The 13,793-nt window shown below is 54.4% G+C and overlaps 1 protein-coding gene across 7 annotated transcripts in view; it reads left to right on the forward strand.

The window, feature by feature from the left end:
• Sema4d (semaphorin 4D) overlaps window positions 1-12,644 on the forward strand; it is a 128,824-nt gene extending 116,180 nt beyond the window's left edge. For 4 of the 7 annotated variants that reach the window (XM_004851313.4, XM_087206334.1, XM_087206332.1 and 1 more), the window contains 3 exons: window positions 7,781-7,990; window positions 10,888-10,985; window positions 11,884-12,644. In XM_004851313.4, the coding sequence (XP_004851370.1) occupies window positions 7,781-7,990; window positions 10,888-10,985; window positions 11,884-11,910 (335 nt within the window). In that variant the 3' untranslated portion in view covers window positions 11,911-12,644. Of the gene's footprint in view, window positions 1-7,780; window positions 7,991-10,037; window positions 10,355-10,887; window positions 10,986-11,883 lie in introns of those variants that run through there. The other 3 variants (XR_015449221.1, XM_087206335.1, XM_087206331.1) reach the window with 3 other exon arrangements.
• The last annotated feature ends 1,149 nt before the right edge of the window (window positions 12,645-13,793 follow it).

The raw sequence follows: 13,793 nt of genomic DNA on the forward strand, positions 1-13,793 counted from the left end.
TAGAGGCCAGCGCCCATGTGGGTGGCTGGGGTAGAGGGAAAGGCACCATTTGGTCTCATCTCGGTGCCACCAAGGCCAGGCCATGGGACCTGCAACTTCCCCTGCTGGCCTTGTGGGCTCAAAAAATGCTTCTTCCTTCCGCCCTGTGCTTTTGTCAGTCCTCCTGAATCCCAGGGTCAGAAACAGCCATGGTCTTGCTCCTGCTGCCAAGGCAGTGTATAGAGCATGGTAGGAGCTGATAGGACGAACTTGACCCTTTTCCAGCCCTCAGACCAGATTGGAAAGTTGGGAAACTGAGGCCTCCCACCTCCCCTCTGCCCTCCTTGTGTGGTTGCTACCCTCTCCAGAAACATATGGGCCCCCTCTGGGGCCTTGCTTTCCTGTCCCTTTATTCCATCGAGGCCATACCTGATGGCCTGGCATAGAGAAAGGGCTGGCCGTAGACCTGTGCAAGGGCTCAGGCCAGGCGGCTCTGGTGTATGTGAACCAAGGAGCCTATGCCTCTGCGCCCTGGAATAGGCTGCAGATGGAGTCAGGATCTGCAGACTGACCACCCTGGAGCACCGGCCACATGTCAGCCTTTGCTGGGGAGAGATGGGTGTGACCTTCTGCCTTAGGCATGGTCCCTGTAGGAGTTTAAGAGGTGCTGTTCAGGGCAGGCCCAGTGTCTGCAGCCTGCATGTGACCCATTTGAGGAGACCACTGCTCCCTCTAGGGTAGACCAGGTTTGGACCTTGACCTGGGCTTTTTTCCTTCCTGAAATAGCTGGCTCTGTGGCCGTCGTCATCAGCATTGGGGGATGCCTGGTTTTTCTAAAAACCCGAATACGAGGTTCAAAGAGAGGGTGCGTGTGGGATCTTTGGTTCCTGCTACTCCCTGGTGTCTGTGCTCTGCTGGGTGACCCTTCTCCCCAGGGGAGCACCACATCTCCGGGGAGGCTGGCCAAAATCACATGGTCCAGCCTGCACTCAGAGACTGGGCCCACCCTAGTACCCACCGAGGGCCTGCCTGCCACCAGATGTGCCCCAAAAGTGAGAAGTGTCCCCATGGACTTAGCCTTAGCTGCTGGGAAGAGGTAAGGCCACTGCCCACCCTGCAGGGGTCAGGTTGGTCCCAAGGAATACCTTGGTGTGAGCAGGAGAGAGGGCTGGAGGAATAGGAGGCCCAGGGAGGAGGGCCTAGTGGAGTTCAGTAGAGGGGAGATTTGGCCATGTAGCAGGGCAGGTGGGCATCTCCCAGAATGACACCTAAAATAGCCCCTGCCACCGAGTCTGGCTGGGAGGACCTGGGCAGGGAGCTGGAAGGGCTTGGTGGCTGTGGTCCCAGAGCCCTGGGCCCCGAGCTTGGCCACAGGAAGGGAGGGCGGGCCGGGCACTCTCCTTCCTCTATGCTTCATGTCTGAGTCCTCAGAGACCAGTGTGCTGGGGGCTCAGGGCAGCTCCTGGTGACCACCTGCCCCTGGGCCCCTAGGAAGGGACAGCAGCTTGAGGAGCCACCCAGGCTCCAGGTGGCATCACCACACTGCGCTGCACTGGCAGGGGTCTGTGACTACTCCGTGTGTGTTGGCCTGGAACTAGTGGGTTCCTGTTCATTGTATTACCATGTGGCCAGCTACGATGGGTTGAAAGGACGCGCACACCACATATCACATCACATCACACACACCATACCATCCGCACCACACAGCACACCACACATGCCATGCACACCAAATTCATACGCAGCACACCAGACAACATGCCGCACATTCCATACACACCACACATAGCATACACATCACACGTACTTCACACATACCTTAAACACCACATAGCACATACAGCATGGACACCATGTGCGTATATAGCATGATACCACATAGCACACCAGGTAACACACCATACACAACACATAAATACTACACATGACATCCCACACAACACACCAGGCAACACCACATATACATTATCCCACATACAACACACAGACCACAGACATGGATACCACACATGCATAAATCTGCCACACCCCCAGGCCAGCTGGTTGGTCAGGATACTTTCTGAAGACCCTTCCTGTAGGCATGTCTCTAAGGTGCCTTTTGCACCTACAGCGCCAGTGGTCAGGATGGGGATATTTGAGAGTCTGTTGAGCTGGCCACAGGGCATCAGCAGATTGGGGATGGCTGGGGACCTCCAGGAGAACTAAGGGATAGGTGTGGTGGAGACCTGAACAGAAGCCCCTTCCACTCCTGGCCAGGGTGCAGGCTCCACAGAGCCTCCTGGGCCCCCATCCCACACCCACGGAGGCCTTTGAGGGCACAGATAGGTGAGCCTGGAGCAGCCAGGCCCTTGATACCCCCTGACCTGGCTATATTGAGTCTTTTGTCCCTTTCTCAAGGAGGGCAGGGCCACACCAAGAAGGCCTCCCCTGTGGTCCCCTCCCCATCCCAGGGTCCCAGGTCCATGACTGTTGACGGATGTCCCAGCCACCCGGCCTCTCCCCAGTTCCACCCCTTTGCTGTGATCCAATGGTGCCTTTTGCCCTGTGACTCTTGCTGTCGTGTGGTGATGTAGGGGCCATGCAGGGTATAGGCTGCCTGCTCCTTACAGTACCTTCTGCAGATTCTAGCAGCTGCTCCAGAGCCTCCGAGATGTCCTGGAGGGATGTGGGGTCCCAGCCTGGCCAGTCCTCAGGCAGGCCACCTACTGGTCATCAGGTGTGTCCTGCACCGGACTCCCCAAGGGTGCTTATTAATGACCGAGGTCCCCTCCGAGACAGTAGGGTGCAGTCTTGAGTACTTATAGATGTCAGGATGACTCTCGGAGGCTTAGGCCTGGGCCACTCCTCTGTAGTGAAGGCCCATTGTCAGGTCCAAAGAGAGGGGGCAGCATACCTGGGACTTGGGCTCCATCCCCCTTGGAGGTAACAAACTGATGTTTGACTGGGGGGTTTCAGATCTGCACAGGTATCTAAGTCCTCAATCAGCAAGGACAAAGCAAGGTGACGTTTGAAGCAGGCAGTGCACACAGGCCAGGACACAGCTGGTGCCGGCATGAGGTGGCTGCCAGAGTATGAATGTGGTGTGCATGGCATGTGTGGTGTGCTTACTGTGTGGTACGTGGTGTGGTGTGGTACGTGGTGTGGTACGTGGTGTGTGCATGAGGTCTTAGGCACAGTTTAGGGGACTCTTCCAAAAAGGGGCTCATGTCCCTGCCCTTCCCTGGGGTGCTCAGAGTAGGCCCAAGGGCAGGTGACACTGAGAGATACTGCCAGGATGAGTGTGGCCCGGTAGATGGGGATTGCGCAAGACATTGTCCTAATTGCTGCATGTGGGTGTGGTCTCACTCCTCTCCCTCCCCTGGCTGCTCCAGGACTTTGGGGAGAGCAGTGAGGGGTGGCCAGCAGGGCCTTGGTGTATCCCCCAGCTGCACAAACCTTGCTTCTCCAAGGGCAGAGTCAGGGCCAGGGGCACACACCTGGGACAGGAAGAGCCACTGTACCCAAGAGGGGTTAGAGGGAGTGGCTGTCGGGATTGCTGGGCAGTGTGCACTGCAGGGACAGGCTGAGGGGCTTGGGCCCCTGGAGAACACAGCACTCTGCAGCCTAGTGCTGCTTAGACATTAGAGGCTGCTGGGGGAGTGCCTCCCACTCCATCAGCTGCAGGAGGGCTGCCTGGGTGTGAGCAGGGCAGATGGGGCAGAGGCCCTGAGGACAGGGTGGGCCACATGTATGTGGAAGCCGGGGGATGTAAGTGTCGTGCAGTGGGGGCATTGCTGGGATGTGGCCCCAGCAGCTCAGGCCAGGGGTGGACCCCTCGTGCCTGCCCCTACTCCAAGCCTCAGGCCCAGCTCCAGGGCTGGACAGCCTTCCTGGTGGAGGCCACTGCTTGGAATGGTGTGGTTTGTTGTGTGGAATCAGCTTCGCATGCCTCCTGATCACATCTGCATGGCTCTGAAGCCAGAGTGCTCTGGGCACCACTGGTCCTATGGGGCAGCATGCAGTGGGGTGGGCAGGAGGGTAACATGTACTGGGGCCCAAGGCTCAAACCTAAAAAGGGGGTGAGTTTGGCCTTTGTCATATTGGGCCTTGGGGACAGGTGGCCAGGAGTTGTCTGACCTAGCGTCTACCTAGATTCTTCCCAGCCAGAGAATGAGTTCCCTCCTTTGAAAACCAACATCCATTGGCTTGATGCCAATATCATCTACAGGTTGGTGGGTGCAGTTCCAGCCCAGGACTCCTGCCTGATCCTTCCCCTCAGTGGCTGGTGGGGCCCCTGGAGAGCACCCTAGCCAGGCTGTCCTCTTGAGATGTCAGGATGGGATGGTGGCAGCTTGGGCAGGCAGCTTAAGGGCAGAATGGTAGAGTTCTCAGAGAAAGAAAGCTCCAAGGCTGGGCATTTAGGACCACTGAGCAGGCTCAGTGGGGTGACATGGGTGGGTATGCAGCCTCCACCTGTCCCTACTGCCACAGTGCTGATGGGATGGCCCCATGGATTGGTTTTAACTCTCACTTTTCCTCTCTTTACTGTCCTTTGCATTCAGAATGAGTTGGATAGTTTAAAATGAATGCATGGAATGTAAGTACCCCTTTAACATCTTTTGTCTGTAACTAAGCACGTATTTAATGTTTATGATGCTTAAGAACTTTCTTCATGGTCGTGGGACATGTGGCAGCATTTTCCATGTTCCTACGCACACCCGAGTGTGGTCTCTGGGGGAGTTTGCAGTTGAAGATCTCACCATCGAGCAGTACTGGTACATGCAGGTGGAGATAGGACCTTTTTAGAACTAGCTTAATGTCTGATCTTCAAAGAAAAGCCTCTTGTTGCTTTGATCCTAAGACCTCCAGAGAATCAGTTTCTTAAAGTGAGATGCTGGTTAGATTCCTGATAGCTGGGGGATGGTGTCATGAAAGACATCCGGCAGTTAAAAAGACAAAATGTTTGGCCCCTGTATCCACAGGTTCAGTACCCATGGGTTCAGCCAATATTCAGAAAAAATGTTGCATCTGTACTGAACACAGACTCTTGTCACTGATCCTAAACAATATGGCAGAACTATTTACAAAGTGTTCACACTGTAAGTAATCTAGAGATGATTTTAAATCTATGGGCAACTGTGCATAGGTTATTTACAAATACATTGCCATTTTATATACGGGACTTGAACATCTGTGGATTTTGATAATCTTTTTCTTTTTTTTGGTACTGGGGATCGAACTCGGGTCCTTGAGCTTGCGTAGCAGGTGGCGAAACCACTGAGCTAAATCCCTGGCCCCTTGATATCTTTTTTGGGATCCTGGAGCCAGAGCCCAGTGGGTATTGAGGGAAGAATATATGTGTCCCCAAATTGATGGACACCTATCCATGCAGAGATGTGCGCACACATTTACACACACACACACACACACACACACACACACACGAGTGGAAAAATAATATAGCACAGATTGAAAAAATTCTGCACAAAACAATCCACAAAAGCCTCTCTACTAGGCAGGGCCAGACAGACTGCCAAACAAAATACTTTTGGAAGACCTGTCAGAATTCCTGAGAGTTTATAGCATATTTCTTTCAAATTAGCATTCTATTTTTTAACCGTAAGAGCAATGTTTGTTGAGTGAATTTTTAAACTATAGGAAAACATTAAAAAGCCCCAAATATAACCATCCAGAGGTAGTCACCTCTAGCATCATGGCCACTATTAGGCCTTTTACCTGTGTGTACACATGACTATAGCTATACCTGCACTTGTATAAACACATATATGTGCACTTACATTTTTCATTTCACATATTAGTATTTTTGTTTCTCAATATTCTAATGACAATGTAGGTGGCTTCTTATGACTGACAGATGGAGTCTTGGGAGCCCCTCCCTGTGCTCCATCTCCACCTGGAGATTTATTTCTAACTGTCCAGTTAGACGTCTGCATTTGGCCTAGTGCCTGAGAGGGAAGTTCTCTGACACCCAAAACAGTGGGGAATTGTTAAAGGGGTCACAGGCCAGCAGATGCCCAGGTTGGTAAAATGAGGGGAAGCCCATCACAAGAGTTAACAACTGTAGCACATGACAGGGAACTCGAGGTCTCTGGCCAGCACTACCTCCCCAGGGCCAGGGCGTGGTTCTCCCACCGGTGGACACCTGCATCTGGACGCCCATTCACCCAAGGGTGATGCCAGGTGTTCTATGCGCCAGCATTCTTAGGAATGCTCGGGTCTGTCCTATTTTTCTGGCTTAGTGTCTTCCACTCCAGCCACAGATAGGAGTTGCTAGCCACATCTCGCATCATACATTTACGTGTTTGCACAGACAGTACCTCTTCCCTGCCGGATGTCTTCCATGAAACCACTGTTTGTCACTCCAAGGTGGCATCTGGGGGTCTTGATTTCTAGAGACCCATCCTCATTGGGAATCTGTTGTGGCCATGCTAGCCCAGGTGGCCTCTCAGCCCATTTGGGTAGCCAGAGAGCCAAGGGGAAGAGCAGGCGTGGTGGGAGCCAGGGCCCTGGGCAAGAAGCTGTGCCTGTGGCTGCCCTGATGCAGACGGGCACACCTGCACGAGAACAACAGCAGCATGGTGGCAGGCCTGGCTGGTGCACACCATTCGCAGGGCTGCTGTGTGGGTGCACCCAGCTGTGCACACACCGGCGCATGCTCTGAGAGTCCCTGAGCTGCCAGCTGGCTCATACCATCCTCAGCCCTGCCTTCCTCCAAGTTTGAGCAGGACCCAGTGTATTCACCATGTCACAGGGCGCTGCCTTACTTGCTTCCTCCTTGAGGGATGGTCCCAGTACAGCCAGCCACTCCCAGCTCTGGAATGAAGTCTGAGACCCACAGACTGGACATGGGGGAAGATGGCCTTGACCCCACTCATGGCTCCACACCTGGGCTTCACCACCCTCTCCCTGGCTGCCCAGGAGTGAAGGTAGGGTCTGAGTGGCCCCTTATCGTTGGCTCAGCCTCTGGCCCTGACTCTCCCCTGCTCAGGGACACACAGCCTTCTTCCCCTAGGACAAGGACAGCCTCCTCAGGCAAGGCAGGCCCTGTACTGCTGCCAGTGGATCAGATGAGCTGAAGCCACCACACTCTGCCTGGGATGGGTAGACTGTCGGAGTGTTGGAAATAGGTGGCCCTAGCCCCTCCACCTCCAGGTAAAAAGTCTGGAAGGGCCCTGAGTTGGGATCGCTGTGGTTGATGTCTGGCTCGCTGTCCTTGGCTCTGGGGCTGCTGGGTTCACACGGCCCACTGGGCCTGCCAGGCCCAGACCCAGCCAGGGCCCGAGTTCTCTAGTCAGCAGTGTCTGCTCCCTGCAGTCGCTCCCTGAGGTCCCAGTTCCCCCTCGCACAAGACAGGCCCTCACAGTCTCTACCCAGTGCAGTGCCCTCTGCCTCTGCATGCAGCAGGCCAAGTCCTGGGCCCCTCAGTGTAGTGTAAAGAGTGGCTTAGTCCTGGGGCCGGCTGCCCAGGCACAATGGGATGCCTTCCAGGGCTCAGATCATTGTAGAGAAGACAGCAGCCCCCAGGGACACTCCATGGGTGGGGGCAGGTGGGTGTGCAGAGAGGCCACGCGGGTGTGCTCTGCATAAACTCATCTGCGGTCTGAGAGCAGGACACCCATGGGGCAGTGAAGGCCTGAGGTGCAGCAGCCCTTTCTTCAGGAGTCACTGTGAGGGGCCCTCTCCAAAGTGCCCCAGGGACTACACTGGAAGTGGCCTCAAGTCACTTCCACTAAAGCGGCCCTGGTGGGTCCTGAGCAGGGATTCAGGGGCACAGAGGTGGAGATGGTCCATGTGCCCACAGGTCCAGCGGACATTCGCTTCACCTGGGAGAAGAACGGGCACGTCCTGGAGATGTGTGTGCCCATGCAGACCCACGCACTGCCTGACGGCAGGGCCCATGCACTCAGCTGGCTGCAGGATGCGATTCAGGAAAGAACAGAGTACCGCTGCTCCGTCCTCTCCTCAGCAGGGAACCAGACCTCCAAAGTTCAGATCGCAGTAGTGAGACATGGTGAGTGATGCTCATGGCTGCTGGAAGCCTTTTAGGAGGTAATTTCTCACTGCCCACCCTTATCTCAAAGCATGCTTGTGTGGTGGCATTTCACTTCAGGGAATGACCCTTGGCTTTCCACTGTCTGCTTTTCCAGTGCACATCACTGAATTTGTACCACACATATCTCACTGCACATATGAGTACACACATAACCACTTACACATGCGCATACATGTACTCATGCACATGTGCTTGCTGCCAGTCTCCCACCCTCCTGCGAGGGGGAGTGCATTTCCATCACTCCGACCACCCAGTCCTCTGGGCTCTTCTTTCCTGCGCATTGTTTCCCACTTGGCTGGTCATTTCCATTTGCTTGGTTCTTAGTTGTCATGAATCCCACACCAGGTTCTGCAGTTGATGACATCCATGTCCTGTTGTCAGCCTTCCTGGAACCTCTGAGCTGGCTCCTGTGGAGAGCTGGCTCCTGTGGACAGCTTGCCCTCTGCCCTGGGAGTCGAGTGCTCCCTGGGACAGCCCTCTCCCTTGAGCCTCCAGTGTATCCTCTTGTGTTGCACAGTGTCTGGTTTCTGGTGGGCCTTTCTTGGTGTTTGTGTAATAATGTACCTCCAAAAGGGTGTGTGGGAGCACTTTTCAAGAGCCTCTGTATTTTGTCTTCACACTTAATATGACAGCTTGGGCATGGTACTGTGGTCCAACAGTCGCTGCTCCACAGCATCTGAGTACTCGGGCCACTGGTGCTTTACCTGTGGCAGGTTTTTCCTTTCTGGAGGCTTATATGAGCTCCTGTTTTCTCAAGCAGTGTGAAACCCTGCAGTGGCTTGGTTTTCTCATGCCTTAGCTGGACCTGTTAAATATGGGATTCTCTGGCCTTCGACTAGGAGGCATCTCCTTGAATATTCATTCTCCACTTCCAAGATGTGCTACTTAGGCTGCTCTGCCTTCTCTTTCCCTTGTGAACCTTTCTTCTACTTCTTGGTGGGTTTTCTCAACTTTATCTTCCCAGAACTAATGACTGAGCCCTTTCATTTCTATGACTCCATCTCTAAGAGCTTTTATTCTGTTTACTGCACTGTGCTGTTTTCTGGATGCCATTATCTCTGCACTGTGAGAATACCGATGGTCATCCCCCACCCCATTTCCTTTTCTTCCTCCAGACTGCCTTTTCGTTTTGGCTGCCTAGCAGACGGAGTTCTCAGGTGTCTCGTGATCCTTGATGTCCATTTGTACTGAATAAAGGGCCACAAGATCCCCCCATCTCAGCCTCCTCTCCCCACGGGGTGGCCTGACATCCTTCCCAAGTCCAGCGAGAGGAGCTGCTTAAGCCTAGCTCATCTCCGCTGCAGTGTCCTGGTCCTCTGGGCTTTGCTAGAGTGCAGATTCTCACTCGGCCTGGCACTTGGCTGCAGGCCTGATGGGGCTTGGGTTGGGTTCTTGGGACTGAAGTGGGAGAGAGATACGTATGCATCCATGGGAACTCTGCCTTCTACCACACCCAGTGACACACTGTCCGGTCTGGGGCTGAGGAAGGCTGTCCGCTGCCTGGGCTGGCACCGAGGTGCTGCAGCTCCTCCGCAGCACCACACACCTTAGCAGTCCACTTCAGAGGGCTCGGCAGCACTGTGCTCCGGACCCTGCTGTGAGGTGGTTCCTCAGTTTCCCTCCTCTCAGCCACACAGTCCCCCTTCCTGGGTCTGGCCTGTCAGTGTCCATGTGTCCCTCTACCTTTCACCTCCCAGGTTTTTGCTGCATCCTCTACTTTTTTGAGTTTGCATATACACACATTTCAAAAGATCCCCTTATTGTCCGTTTAGTGGTGGTTTGGGCAAAAGCAGAAGTCATGCCCGCTGTCCTACCTCCAGGCTGCTGCCGGGACGAGGAAGAGGCCTCACTCAGCTGGGAGGGTGTCTTAGAAAGCACAGCCTTGCCCAGCTGTCAGACAAGCACTGTCAGCAGGCAGCTGTATGGTCCGGAGGGCAGTGAGGCAGTCTGAGGCTTACTCATGTTGCTGCACTCACTGACCTTAGCAGGGGTACCCTGTTCACAGATGAAGCAAAAGCCCAGAAGGACTCAAGTGACCTGCTGAGGATCAGCAGCCAGGAAGATTGGGACTTGATTCTGGAGACAGGCAGCTTTATGCCCACGTTACTCTACACACAGAAGAGGCAGGGCTTGGAAGACGTGATTGGTTGAAATAGCTCTCTATTTTCACTGTCCGCCTCCCCACCCAGGACGTTTTCGGTTTTCAAGGAGGTGATATGATGCCCTTTGTTCTTGCGTGGCCGGCAGATTTGTCATCCAGCAGCTTTGCAGTTGTCTCTAGAATCCAGGATAAAGCACACCTAGGAGGCTGTGGAGGGCAGGTAGCAGGATATACCATTCCTAGCTGCGCCCCGTCCCGCCCCCCTTGCTGGCTTACTGAGATGCCACCAGTCTCATGAGAAGTGAGCTGCTTACTGAGCCTCAGAATTGGGGAAGCCGCAGACCCCACCCACCTGTGGTCTGTGCCACCTGGCCTGGCTGTGGGAAGCCAGCCCTCTGCCACACAGGACAGGAAGAGGCCATGAGGGGTGTGGGGGAACAGGCCTGCTGTGGCCAAGGAGGGCAGTAGCAACCAGAGCTGGGGCCTGAAGAAGGGGTCAGGAAGGGGGTACTGACAGGAATGGCTGCTCAGCACTCCACAGATGAGGATAGCAGGACCCACCTGAGATAGTGTGGCTGGCCCTGGTACACACATGCAGCACTGCTGTGGCCCACTCAGCCCAGCAAGGGCCCTCCCGGTGGCTACAGATGGTGCTCACCCACCTATCCAGCCACAGTGCCACCTTGCTAGACAGGGCATCTGCAGTGCTGCAAAAGCCTGCAGTCCCGTGACCTCAGCCCCCCTTGTCTTCCAGAGGTGGCCCAGCAGGAAAAGTGGAACAGAGAGCTTGCTACCTGGAGGGCCGTGCTCGGGGAGCATGACCGATTGATGCAGGGCTGGAGGAAGGCATGGGTATGTACCTAGGTCTTACAGAGCCCCATTCTACCAGCAGGCCCTCTTGCTTCCTCTCAGCCCAGAGTTCTGCTTTTTGAATCCTGCAGCCCTGAGGGAATCCTGTCTCTCTTCACTGAGGCTGTTAAGGTTTTGAGGGGCCCTCAGCTGACCCTTACAGAGCCTGAGGCAGGACCAAGAGGCCAGTGGCTGGCTGTCGGGGCCCACAGCTGCCCCAGCCCCTGGACAGGGCCCTGAGCCAGTGGCTGCAGGTGGCCTGCACAGGTGAGGCTGCCTCCTGGAGACTCTTGGCCAGGTGCTGCTGGGGAGCAGGGAGAGACGATATCCTGGGCCCAACCCTGGCGGGATCAGGCCCCACCACGGAGGCTGCAGAAATACCAGGACAGCAGTGTGCCAGGCAGGACTCTCACACAGGTGGAAGCTGTCCTGGCCTCAGGCTCCCAAGTCCTTGTTGCTTCCTTTCTGGCTGCCACCGGAAGGCAAGGCCACAGGTTTACTGCTGAATAGGCTGTCAGAGGAAGGGTTGTGCACAGAATGGCTATGAAAAGCTCCCTGGTTTTTACCAAAGGTGTGTTCACAGTTGGTCTCTTTATATCAGGGCACACGCAGGCCCACGGCTGTCCCCAAGCCCTTGCAGAGAACGCCTGGGCTGAGCAGTCCCGGCTGCATGGAGCGCCTATTTGCAAAACCAATCAAGGCAAAAGGGCCGCCTCTGTGTCAGCATTACTGGTGGGCAACCTGTTCCCAAGTGCTCTAATTAAGACTCCCAGGCATACACACCAGGAGACACGAGGCAGCAGGCCTTTAGGGACACCTGAGGCAGCCTATGGGAGAAACTGGGCTGCAGAGCAGAGGCCACATGTCCCGCCTAGGACTCAAGACCACCTTGTTCTTTCAGGAAAGCTGTAGCAAGGACACCTTCTAGCCCCCAGGAGGCAGTTCCCGAGACCCCGAGTGGACTCCACTGCCTCCAGCCTGGGGCACCACATGGGCTCCAGAACTCCCGGGAGTGAGCTGTCTGCCTTGCCAGTTGTGTATGCAGCCGCTGGGCCACAGACTGAATGAGCAGTGGAAAAGCACTGAGCTGAGCCCCAGGTAGCCTGGGACAGTAACTCGGACCCCTGTAAAATTAAGGCACAGCCGAGAGCCTTCCTGGAACAGATGACCAGGCTGGTGAGGTGGCTACAAATGGAAGCAGTTGTCACAGAACAGCTCCTCCTCCCCTGGTAGCCCCTCCGTGATTGCCAAGACTCCACCTCACACACATCCCTCCCCCAGAACAGCCGGCAGGCTGGTGCGGTGAGCCCCTTCCCTCCCTTGGGCTTTATGGGTGGAAGTCAAGCCTGCGGGCACCTCCATCCCAAAATCTCACCATTTAACTGAGTCTACTTTCGGGATGGGAAGGTGAGATTCCAAGTGAAAATCTCTCACCACCTACCCTGTGTGCTGATGAGGTCAGTCCAGTGTGGGTCTGTAATGTCTGTGTGTTGGTCTTCACTGATCTCTGAAGGCTGGGCTCTGTTTGCTAACACTGTGGCTCTCACCTGTGCGTGTTCACTCCGTGCTCTGCTAACGGCGGTACATCTGCTTGTGAGGCGGAATAGCCAGCACGTCAGTGGTACGAATCTCCTGGTGCCATATTAAACGTTCTTGACAACAGTCTGAGTGATGAGTGTTTTGTTATATAAGTCTCTAATTACTGAAGCAGAATCTCTAAAGATGAGGTTGCTGTGTGTGAGAACTTGAGAAGGCTTGGCCCTAACACTGTGTGGCCTTTAATCATAGAGATCCATTGCATCCTGTCTGTGCAATGACAATTTTCATGGCATCATAAAACCAAACCCTGTTAAAAAGAAAGCTGGGCTCCTCTTATGACCACGGCTGTCACGAGATACTGGCTGTCTCTTGAGCCATGTGACCACAGCCTGCTCTACACCTTCATTCTGGAATCTTCCTACAAGGATCATATGTGTTCTCAGCAGCTACTTCATGCACCCAGCATGAATGAGGATCCCAAAGACGTTGAGTTGTGGGTAAAGTTGCCCACTGTCCCCATCTGCACATGGGAGCAGAGTGCTGATGCTGCCATCTGGACCACAGCCACCCATCTTACTCACAGAACCACTAAGAACACGTTAACAGGAAGCTCTTCTGTGAGTTCTGCCTGCATTCATGGGGTTCCTAAAGTGTGGGTTCCACTGCAGCAACTGCTGAGTGAACCGTGTCAGCTCTGGGCCCCTTCCTGTGGTGTTTTCCCTGAAGTCTGACTTGGTGCAGCACGTTCATGCTCTACGAGACAAGGACACCCTCAAGGTTTCAGTGACGTGAGGTGTCCTGATGGGAACTGTGGCTATGAGCAGGGATTTGTGACTCCGCACACTGTTTAAAGAAGTTGCACGTTTGTTCGGCTCAGCTCTCTGCCCCTAATCCTCTGTGTTAGCCACATTTAGGCTAAAATTCGCACAGCACGTACCACAGACCTGGAGCCCTCCAAGAAGGACCTTTGATAGAAGACCTTCTGTACGGGAAAGATTTTTAAATTTTTTGACTCATCAAATTTAAAAATTCTACCTGGGTACAGCTGATAGGCTATTTAAATTTTCCCCATGGAGTTTTATTCTCAAACAAGCTCCTATTTTCAAACTTAATACATCAACTTCCTCTCATCATAGATGGCCTGTTCTATCACGATGACCCGGCCAAACACATCCATTTCCCACAGTGGAACAGCTTAGAACATGTCTACAACAATCCACACGCTGGTCATCATGAACCCTGAAGATGGCCACAAACCTGCGGTCATACTGC

This window comes from Heterocephalus glaber, unplaced genomic scaffold, assembly GCF_053883595.1.
Source record: "Heterocephalus glaber isolate CG9 unplaced genomic scaffold, H.glaber_assembly_v1.0 deba00000621, whole genome shotgun sequence".
Lineage (NCBI taxonomy): Eukaryota > Metazoa > Chordata > Mammalia > Rodentia > Bathyergidae > Heterocephalus > Heterocephalus glaber.